The sequence below is a fragment of the Ptychodera flava genome, chromosome 16 (genome assembly GCF_041260155.1).
Source record: "Ptychodera flava strain L36383 chromosome 16, AS_Pfla_20210202, whole genome shotgun sequence".
NCBI classification, from domain to species: Eukaryota; Metazoa; Hemichordata; class Enteropneusta; family Ptychoderidae; genus Ptychodera; species Ptychodera flava.
The window spans coordinates 35629594-35642035 of NC_091943.1; the positions used below are offsets into that span (position 1 = coordinate 35629594).

The 12442-nt window shown below is 38.2% G+C and overlaps 1 protein-coding gene across 1 annotated transcript; it reads left to right on the plus strand.

Moving 5' to 3' along the window:
• Positions 1-5554: 5554 nt before the first annotated feature.
• On the plus strand, positions 5555-11452 carry LOC139114696 (post-GPI attachment to proteins factor 4-like). The gene is made up of 2 exons (XM_070676567.1): positions 5555-5678; positions 9487-11452. The coding sequence occupies exon 2, from the start codon at positions 9629-9631 to the stop codon at positions 10874-10876; it is 1248 nt and encodes a 415-aa protein (XP_070532668.1). The 5' UTR covers positions 5555-5678; positions 9487-9628; the 3' UTR covers positions 10877-11452.
• Positions 11453-12442: the final 990 nt, after the last annotated feature.

Here is a 12442-nt window from a genome sequence, read left to right on the forward strand (position 1 = left end):
ACAAGACAGAACATAGACACCCAAAAATAAAAAATAGTTTTACGGAAGTGGTGATCACGTGGTGTGACAAAATAGTTTTACGGAAGTTGTTGACGGAAATGACGTCAATTTTGCCTCTCCCAACTCTATAAGCTTCCTCACTTACGTAACTTCGTCGCTAAAAAACCCGACTAGACTGCAAGAGAAAACCCCTTTGCAACACAGTTGAGCATGTATGTATAATAAAAAGTCAAGACTAAAACAGAAGCCAGGGAATGGTAGAGACTAATAGAATCTCACACCCCCAAGGACGTGGGATTAGATTTCTCACACGAGTTGGGGATATTTTGTCAAAATATCCCCAACGAGTGTGAGAAATCTGATCCCAGGTCCTTGGTGTGTGAGATTCTTTTTCTCACATGACCACAAAATGCGTTAAATTCATATTGGACTCGTATAATATTATCAAAAATCGTGACAACTCTGTCGTCTGCCACCATACTTTGACCTACTTACTTTGTAGTTCTAGTCCATGTGTTACTCGTCGTGCCATTGGATAACATTTTGCGCGTGGAACAAAATAGACTGTTTATCATCCAATCAGAGCTTGTGTAATATTTACTGCAGAGTGTGGGACGGTTTCTGAGAGTGTGGGATCGATTTTTCCCACACTGTCGATCCCGCACTACCAGCGGCCAGGAATGTGAGAAAAACAGGTGTCTAACACCTCAAGCACTGTCCCATCATACATCAAAAATGGAAAAAAAATGAAAGGACAACGACAAACAGAAAAAATGATCATCAAACATTCACATGATAAAAACAGAGAAATGTCAGATAAAATGGAGCAAATTACGTTGGATGGCAACTGTGACAGCGGCATGTTGTTATCCATGTACAAGTGTCAGTGGAATTGAAATGAGTTTTAAATTTCTGCTGATAAAACACATTTACTTTAGATTTACAGACTGTTCAAGTGTGCATGCTGTGTTTTATAAAAATATATTTATAAGGTGTTGACCTTGTTATATTTTCAATAAAACTATCCTATGTGCAAACATGTTTTTTCCATTCTGTTTTTATTCTATCGAACAAAACCTCACAGAAATTACAAAAACTTATTCAACTGTGGATGCCGGATCAAATCTTGATAATCACAGAAAACCATAAAATTTTGAGTGACCTTTGATTATGAACTCTAGGTCAATACGTAATGACCACAGTATGTAAAACCTTTGTTCTGTGTACACTCAAAGTTCTGAAAGATAGGCAGGCAAGCAGTTAAGGCAGTATTTGCTGCATCATTGAAAGTGAAGGACTTGGGCTTTGGCTCAAACTTTCCTCAATGAAACTTTTGACCATTCTGTTACCAAAATAACAATGATAAATCAGGGGTGACTGTGCAAATTTGGTATTAGAGACTGAGACAAATTACCCATGATTTCCCAATATTTGAAATTAACATTCGCTGTCATCCCTGTGTTAACTCAGTGTAGAACAATATTTTTTTTTTATTTTCAAAAAAAAAACTAAGGTGGTTAAAACTTGTCTTACACCCAGACCTTTAAAATGGACCTAATTGGTAGATCAGAAGAGAATTGATAAAATTTGAAAACCTGAATATCTGTCCTCCCAAGCGTACTCTACCATCAAAGATGCAGAAAATTTAAAAACCAATTGCCTCGCCCTTTACATCATATTTAACATTTTTTATGCAACATGTACTTTATCACCAGAGCTGAAAAAGGCACTGCTCTTACATGTATAACTGAAGCCATTTTACATGGTTAAACAATTTAAATGTGTCAAACCCTACAAAAAGTAAAATGGGTGATTTCCAAAATGTCCGACAATGAAAGTATCTTTGGGCTGCTCCACACATTGGAACTGTTGGTTAGGGCTAAGCCTTCACTGCAGTCTGTTCAGGATAACATAATTAAGACTAAGCACATCACAAAAGATGTAAGGCATGCGCTATGCTACTAAATAACAAGTACACTTTTCAAGGTTGCTGAAAATCTGATCTATCCTCGGACAACAGTTCACTACATGTTCATCTGCAGCCACTTAGTACTGGTATATATCCCACTTCTGGTCTACCATACAAAACGGCGCCCTCACATGGAATACTGAAATACTGATTTGCAGAAATTTTGGAATTCACCAAACATTGCAATGTGACTTAATATCATAGGATGGAAATTTTGACCAGTAAACTTGTGGTTTTACTGGTTTATACATAAAACTTCGGCCCGTGGCTGAATGAACTTATTCTCACTTTGAACATGACAAGCTTCAAGTCTCATCTCAGAAAACTGACACAGCATAGCGAATGTGCCAGATATCAGTGGCAACATGTCTCATAGGGCGGTACATCTTCGTAACTGCACAGAGTAAACTACTTCAGACAGTCAATGTAGAGCATACAATTCTGACATTAAGAAACACTTTGCAGCGACAAAACCACAACAAAAATGTCAGATATAAGATTATCATAAAACTGCTGTGAATAAAAGCATTAACACAAGAGCAGAACACACAACCCCCTGCTACAAATCAGAAAATAGGCAGCACTAATGTATTTCCAGATACTTTGCCATATTTCCAGCTCATTATGATTTCTGTGAGAGAAAAATCTTGATTTTTGCATGTTATTCGAGACTCTTCAAAAGGAGTTAACAAGGTCTCTAAATATAAGTCAATCCCAACCCCAAAGTCACCAAATGCAACTTGGAAAGTGGTTCAATCAAAATACCCAGCTCCTCCCGCAGTTGTTCTGTCAGTTGCAGTAGCATGTCTCAGGTACTACCACCACATAAGATTCAGTTGATGATTGTTGGTGAAGGCATGGGGCCATCCCAGTCAACACCATAGGAGTTGATATCCTGCAAATACAGTAAAATATGACATTCAACATTTAGACTTCCCTGCTACGTGAAGTATTAGGGTAGACATACATATAGTTTGAATCATATGAAATACAATATGATTTCTCTTACGGCACATAAAAGAAATGACAGACAGATACAGAAGTTGCCTGTATCACCCTATGATATCTGAAATACATGTACTGGTAATCCGCATCTGTGAGACAATGCTAAGAATCCTGAAACTGATCAGATGGTACATAATAAGGAGTAAATTAGTCATTTCTGCATGTATTTATTCAGTGATCACAGGATTGAAGGAGTAGTGTGTGGTCTGGATAGGGGATGAGGGCGCAGTACAATTTATTTTACCCACAAATTCTCCTTGGAACTGTTGGTACCAACAATGGTTGCCATATTCTAAAAACCTTAGGTCAACCTTTCAGAAGTCTACAAGAATTGGAATAAACATTTTACTGCCATAGAAATCAGATTTAGCAGGTACCGGTACTAAAAATGATATAATTTGGGAAGCAAGTAAATACCAACTGAGGTCGCCATTCGATCCCAGCGGCTATGTATCAATCGCACGTAAATGTGCTAGTCACCTATGCGAATTCTGGTGGAATCAAACTTTGTTTTCCGTTTTTTCTCAGAGTCAGTTGAAGACGTCGACTAGGCTTTCCCCAAGGGGGCATGACCGATCACCGACGCCAGTGGTACACTCAGTGTGACAGTTTTCGGACGACCTCAGTTTTCGGACATTTAGTGACATGCTGTTAGTTACACTCACTTCGCTCCGTATCGATAGCGTTTTACTGGTCGTGTGACCTCATATTAAGTAAGGTGACAATGTTGTCTCGTTTTCGATAGTTTTTTTGGTAGAAGCTATTGAGTTCGCTACGAGCGGCGGTCACAAATTGTCGTCTGATACCGCGTCAGTGATACTGTCAACATACTGCCGTCAGGTCAAAGTAACTGAAATTTTGACTAAAGTCCTGATTTAGCATTGAATTTTGAATGTGGGGGAGAATAATGATTTTGAAAATATTCTTTCCATTGTTCGCTACGATTGCATGTAGTTTTAACGAAAACTGCGCAGTTGTTTCGAGAAAAAAAAAGTACATTTAATGAACGTAAGAAGTGTACAAGTTTTCGGACAGACAATATTTAGCATGTGTAAATGTAGTAAGTGACTTACCGCGTAAAAACTTGACAGGTAAATAATTCCATACGATGAAATATACTCGCTATTTTTATTAAATAATGCCTGTGCGATTTTAATACAAACAAAATATGCAATTGAAACAATTATAAGTAATACTCACTGAACAAACTTAGCGAAGTTAGCCACCGTACGATACAAGGTGCCGAAAGCAACACACACGGAGACAGCCCGTGTCCGATATCGAAGAGCTATCACGTCGAAATATAGTTGAGTCGTCCATGGATTAAACATAACTAATTATAATAAAATATTCTTATATACAGTTTTCTAAACACATCGAAATTAAAAATCGGTGGTTTCAAGTTTCAAATTATCAATACTTAGCTTCTAATCACATTCCAAACACGACGTCCGATTTCTGGGATTGCAGTCCGATTATTACGCCTTCAACATGGGGTCAAAACTTTGGCAACTTTGACCCCGAAATACCACTCCCTTCGTGTCAACTGATTTTGAGGATAACCACAATAAAGTTTCGAAAGGTATGGTAATAAGATTTCGTATTGCTGGTCATTTACGAAACGACTTTGGGCGAAATGTACTACCCTGTCCGAAAAATGTAACACTGAGTGTACTGTGGCATACAGCAGCGTAAGCGTAGACTCGTACTCCATAGCTTCGTTGACAATGGCCCCAGTGCCGAACGTTCGATGTTCGGAAGCTGAATTTAGGTGGGCCACCGGAATTCAAACTTGCACTTTTTTGAGGACATGTTTTTATCGATATCTCGCGATCCGCGCGCAGTCGCCACGTCAAATATCGACCGCTGGCATTAAAAAAAAATGTGCTTTAAAAATGGTACCAAGTGGGAGTGCCACTTTAAGTTCGTGTCACTGTTTTGCTGTCGCTTTTTGTCAACTTGACCTATGAATTTTAATAGGTAAATAAATGAGAATTCCGGCCCATTCAACATTCAGTTATGTAGACCTTCCGTTTTTCGTCACTGTGTAGATAAAGTTTCTGATTGTGTAGCGGCAAGACCCTTTTGAATTGGCATTCAAAAAACTGCACTGATTCTACCATCAAATGAACGACATTTGACAGCAGAACTTTCGTCCAATGGGAATGCAAGTACGCGAAACGTCAATGGAGCGATAACATCTCGCATGCGCGCACCAAAATGAAAACAAAGTGGCTATATTTGAGCATACTTTATCAGTGGTAGTTAAATGGGGACATGTAGATTCATGAGCTGTCCCAATCCCTTGGATAGAGATTTTCTTTTTACTGAAAAAGTGTTTGTAATATTATTGTGACACAGTATGTACAGTGTGCACTAACTTTGGACTATGACCTTTGACATCCCTATACATGATCAAATATTGCCACCAACCACATGAAACATTTACATCCAGGCGGCATGACTCTCTGACCCGCGTACTCGAGTACCCCCCCCCTCCCCATGATTTGTGCTCTGAAAAGTCCTTCACCGCTGATGGCGCTCTTCGTGCGCAAGGTGTCACACCAAATGCAGGTCACATGATATTCTGGGTCACATGGGTCAGCGCACAGACAATGGAGTGGGACGGTGAAAGACAGTCGTCGATCAGTGTTCCAGCAAATCGGACATAATTTTGGTACCAGCCTAGCCTGGAGCTGTTGTAGTAAGTGTAGCATCCCTGTATTGCCAGTAAAACATCATTGGCCCAATAAATGATATAGATCATTTGGGTTTACGCGTAGTTTTGGGATCTTCGCTACAAGTAGTACAACAACAGAACTGGACACGTCGCTTCGCGATCGGTACCGATTCACTATATTACTGTAGTCTGTAATCAGCACCGATCGCGACGAGACGAGTTTAGTGCCTTTGCTCGCTGCTACCTCGATGTTTACCCTGTGTGTTAGAACATAGAGGACTATGGTTAGAACGTAGACCCTGTGGTTTGCATTGGGGATAATTGATATATATGCATAATATTATCTAGCAGCTGCCCAATATTCATCAAGTTGTCTCTCTGCAGTCTCTGAGTCTGTGTGTGTATGTTTGTGTGTGTGTGTTTGTGTGTGTGTCTGTGTGTATACATGTATGTGTATATACCCTTACCGATATTTTAGGCCTCTTGCAAGCTGTTACTGCAAATTTGCTGCAAGCTGTGCAGTAAATTTGCAGCAAATTATTTGTTGCAAATATGCGGGTGGTTCATTTTTCAGATGCAAATAGCGTTGATCGCGATTTCGGATTTGTTACTAAATATAGCTGCACGCGCGCGACTTTCGGACAAACATGCTGAAATTCGGACAAATTTTGTCGTTGTATCCGCGGCTGTTGTTGCATCTTGTAGACTCAGTCATCAATTCCTACGAATAAGTGTGACGCTAAATAGACATTCTAACACTCGCAGGTTTTATTTTCGTCGTTTATGCGGAAAATGCGGAGAAATGTTTACGTATGCATATTAATGAGAGAGAACAGTGACGTTCACAAAAAACGGTTAGGGGGATTCGAAAATTTTGCTCTGCCTGTGGGGGGATTGAAAATTTTTTGGCCACCCTTTATATTTTTTATTTTCCAATTTCAAGTTTTTGTAGGTAATTAAGTGAAAAATAAATACCATTTTAGCTTCTTGTCTATTTATAGACAGAGAAGCTATTGTTATGTCTTCCAATTGTTGTAAAGTTTGTAATACTTTAACAAAGTCTAGAACCAATTTGTCACATTTCGTGATTTTATCTTGAAAAAAGCTACACATATATGCTTTGTAGTAAAAAACCAAACGAGCCTAGTAACAGGGCAGAAGCTGCAACTGTTGATGATTTTTGCAATATTTCTGTGCAATATATCAACTCAGATTCTTGCTGCTTCCCCACAGCATGCTCAAACACACAATATTCAGTTTGTCCACAAAGCCTGTAAATATAAATATGTATTAGGTGATAATTTAATTAGAGTCCAGATTGACAGTCAGTGATACAAATGCATGGTACACATACACAGGCTGTGATAGCAAGCCGAATACTGGACAGTTCAACATGCTGTAGGGAGTAGAACAAGAACACAGTTGTATAAATTAAACAAAAATATTGTCAAATGAAAGAAGTAGTCTTGTTTACCTAAATTTCAGTTGTCGATCTAACAATGATCTACCCAACCAGATCTTTGAAGGGTATTCTTTTTATACTATAGATGCATTCTTATCTCCATCCTAAAATAGCAATGTTGCTGAGTTATGTCACTCTCACCAACTAAACTGTCCATTATCTACCAGGTATAATTTAAAAAGTGAATTGTCTGTTATAAAAATAGATGAAGATAAAATATAAATGAAAGATCAATTTTGTGTTGCTTACATAATGACCGGTCATGAATTGCGATGGTAAACTGTACGCCCTGGTAATGAAATAGTTGGTAATATGTCCTATCATGTGTTGCATATTTGCAGCAATAACCTTGTTTGCCGCAATTTGCAGCAGCTTGGTCGTTTACCGCAAATTTGCTGCAAGCTGGTTCAAGGGTTTGCGGGAGGAATATATATATATATATATATATATATATATATATATATATATATATATATATATATATATATATATATATATATATATATTATATATATATATATATATATATATATATATATATATATATATATATATATATAGCAGCTTGGTCGTTTACCGCAAATTTGCTGCAAGCTGGTTTAAGGGTTTGCGGGAGGATATATATATATATATATATATATATATATATATATATATATATATATATATATATATATATATATATATATATATATATATATATATATATATATATATATATTTATTACATGCCTCGTATATCGAACGTCGCGCGCTCCATAGGATTCAATGGTAACTCGCCGATGACGTCGCGGGCCGCATAGTCATCACTGGACTGAAAGTGAACCGGAACTATTTTCAACTTGAAAACTTTTCGACGTAAAAGTCTTGAAATTGCATGTTTTGCACAGAAAATCCGGTTTTTGGAAAATTTCGCATAAAAATATTGATAAACCGCATAACAGTAGTTTAAATATATCAATGCGCCATTCGATGATGAAAATTGTTCTATTTTTAACCGTTTTTCGTCTAAAATGAAAATAAAGCATTTGACTATAATTTGCCAATAAACGTAAATATTTTTGGTGCAAACTGAGTAAGAGAGGCATGTAATAAAAATATTATAGCCCAAACAAGGGACTATGTACCCTCGGGCAGGAGACCATTTGCCCTCCTTACGTCGGGCAAATGGTCACCTACCCTCGGGCACATAGTCCCATGTTTGGGCTATAATATATAATATGTATGTATGTATGTATGTATGTATGTATGTATGTATATATATATATATATATATATATATATATATATATATATATATATAATATATATATATATATATATATATATATATATATATAACTGCACCTGTGCGAGTTTCTTGTTTTACAAGTTTACATACAATGTATTTCATGCACGATATCTAGATGCACCTCATCATCATAGCTGCAACATTTAAATTATACGATGTCTGTGTCTGTGTGTATGTCTTGGATCAGTTTACAGACAAGTATGAACTGACCCCTGCAGAGCAGTCTGGGTAACTGAAATTGTACCGTACAGGTAAAATTTGCTCTACCTCGATAATTGTACCAAGAAGGTAGGGTTGGTCTGAGTAGGGTATCTGCATCCGTGTTCATGATAGTACTGTGCCTTAACACTGATATTCATGTTGTAAAATCTCCTTATCTTCCCGGGTTATCATCATATTGATTGCACCACAAGCCCTTTAAAGGGAAACAGGTTTCACTTCAGAACTGCACCTGTGCGAGTTTCTTGTATACAAACAATGTATTTTGTGCACGATTTCTAGATGCACCTTATCATCACAGCTGCAACATTTAAATTATATGATGTAGATTATGACAGACATGTTTTAATTTTCATCAATCACCATCGTACCTTGGATACAGTGTTTACACTGGTCATATGGTCGCTCCCATACGATCTCTTGGTGCATTTGCATATGTATACCATATTTGTGGACTTTCCCTCAAAAGTGTATCATTAGTTATCGGTAATTATATCATACCAGTATATTGATGGCACAAATACAGTGATCTGATTGTCAAGACGCGAAAAGAACCATGGTATATTGGCAATATACCACAGCTGGCATAGCCGTGAGCCCTCAGCTTCAGCAAAAATCTGTTTTTGACGTTCCACACCAGAATTTCAGTATACTGTTATGATATAATAGCAATAAATCACACCCAGTGACAGTATACCACTCGATTTTGACCAGTTCACTTCATATATGCACTTGCTATCACTCATGGTATACCATCGCTGGGTGTGCTTTATTACTTTAGTATATGATATCCACAGAGTGTCCACAGTACAAAGCCATATAAGTTATATTTCAAAAGCAAATTTCCATCCATTTTTCAGGAACGAGGTAGATTCGGTGACTGAAAAATGCTTTCAAAATAAAGTGATTGGACCGCAGAGGAAATAGAGCCTTAGGTGTGATTTTCTACATACAGAGACCCTACAACTCTGAGTACCAAACACAGGAATTGGCTGCATCATCATGTCTTTCTCAAGCTGTGTCTGTCCTCATTTCATGAAGTGTAAGCGTACTTTCAAATACCTGATGTGTACAGTCATTGTGTACAGTGTCACTTTTTCAATTGTTTTACCAATACTTTGTCAGCGGCTTCCGTACTCACGTTACTTCATGCCCAATAAAGACCAGGATTTTCAACTTGTCTTGGAGGCTAATGACAACAGAATCAAAGCCTCCGAAAGCTACCTGAAAACCTTGGACCCTGCCTCAACACTTGGGAAGTACAGCCTCGGAAGTGAAGCCGTTCACATTGTTGTAGGTGTTGTCACAGTGGCCCGTACCAAAAATAGACACAAGGATATTAGCCCCAAATACTTGACACAGACACTCTCCAGAGTTGAACAAGGACTAAGAAGACAAAACTTTGGTCATAACAACAAAATTTTTATTTGCAACGTTGATGTAGACCCTGCTGATAACACTGAAGCTATAGAGTTATCTAAGTATTTTCCAATGGTGAACAATAGCAAAACTGATTTCAAGCAAAAACCAGATAGCTTGCACAACATCCTCACAAAAGAAAATGATGATTACGCATTTTGTTTGAACGTCGCATCCACCTACAAGTCAAAGTATGTTCTGTTGCTGCAAGACGATGCTCTACCCCATGAAAACTTTTATGAAATTCTCAATGACGTGTTAGAACATCAAGTTGAAAGTTATATGTACAAAGGAGAGTATGTTTCAAGGGATGAAAAATGGGCTTTCTTGAAGCTGAACTTTCCAACACCACATGCTGGTTTTACACGCAACTTTTGGTTTGCAATGGAAGGCATTGCCATAACATCAACAGCAGCCAGTATTGTGGCTTTAGCCTATGATGTAATGTGGAGACAGAGGTCTAAGGCCCGCCTGCAATGGACCTATTATGTGTTTTTAGCAAGTTTTGTCTATATTGCTATTTTATGTCACGTCATTGGCCGGCAAATGTTTCTCCAATATCGCGGGTTGATTTCCTATATGTACTCAATACGCCCTGCAACGTCTTGTTGCATTACAGCTGTTTTGTATCCAAGTTCAGAAATTCCTGACATCGTAAATTACTTAAATGATGTCGAGGATGGATACGCAGTGGATTTTGCACTGGCAGACTATGTGACAGCTGCACAATCCAAACAGTACTTGCTAGTACCTAACTTATTCACACATATCGGAATGTTTTCTTCCCTGCATACTAAAACACTTAGTTTTGTAGAATTCTATATCCCTTGATACTGTTTGTATTGAATCAAAACTTCCAACTAACTTTCAGTGTTAAGGCGCAACTAATGGGAGCACAGTCCCTACACCTTCCAAATTATTTCAGTAAGTTTGGTCTCTGCAAAAAGTTATTAGTCCCCACGGACACCGTCCGGGGGGACTTATAGGTTTGGTCATGTCCGTGCGTGCGTCCGTGCGTGCGTGTGTGCGTCCGTCCGTGCGTCCGTTCGTTCACGCAGATATCTCAGAGATGCCCAGGTCAATTTCTTTCAAACTTTGCACAAGGATAGTACCCTACCCCCATACAGATGCACGTCGATTTGTTTCACAATGCGATCAAATTTGGCCGTGTTAGAGGACTTTTTAGTTTTCACCTCCATAGACTCCCATGTATAAGGCAGTGTCCATAGACTCCCATGTATAAGGCAGTCCATAGACTCCCATGTATAAGGCAGTCCATAGACTCCCATGTATAAGGCAGTCCATAGACTCCCATGTATAAGGCAGTCCTTAGACTCCCATGTATAAGGCAGTTCATAGACTCCCATGTATAAGGCCGAGAAAAATAAAAATTTAGTTTCTCATCGTATTCATATTGCTAATAGATTGGGTCATGTCCGTCCATGAGTCCATCCGTGAGTCCATCCTTTCACGCAGATATCTCAGATATTTTGACAAAATGTCACGTGACCTCGGTGACCTTTGACCTCAAATATTACATATTTGTCCATAACTCAGGAACCACAAGTGGTACACCCTTCATATATGGTATGATGGCACAGCTTATGACGCCACATATTGTACCTCATTAATTATGCGCATATCTAATTTTGAGCAAGCCAATAGAGCTAGAGGTCTGATTTTTGGTATGTAGGGATAACTTAGCAATAAAATTTTTTTGACAAAATGTCACGTGACCTCAATGACCTTTGACCTCAAATATACATATTTGTCCATAACTCAGTAACCACAAGTGCTACACCCTTCATGTATTGGTATGATGGGGACACTTTATGATGCCACATATTGTACATCATTAATTATGTGCATATCTAATTTTGAGCGAGCCAATAGAGCTAGAGGTCTGATTTTTGGTATATAGGGATAACTTAGCACTACAATTTTTTTGACAAAATGTCATGTGACCTTGGTGACCTTTGACCTCAAATATACATATTTGTCCATAACTCAGTAACCACAAGTGCTACACCCTTCATATATGGTATGATGGGACAGCTTATGACGCCACATATTGTACCTCATCAATTATGCGCATATCTAATTTTGAGCGAGCCAATAGAGCTAGAGGTCTGATTTTTGGTATATAGGGATAACTTAGCAATACAATTTTTTTGACAAAATGTCACGTGACCTCGGTGACCTTTGACCTCAAATATACATATTTGTCCATAACTCAGTAACCACAAGTGCTACACCCTTCATGTATGGTATGATGGGACACCTTATGACGCCACATATTGTACCTCATTAGTTAGTGCATATCTAATTTTGAGCGATCCAATAGAGCTAGAGGTCTGATTTTTTAGTCCCCACGGACACCGTCCGGGGGGACTTATA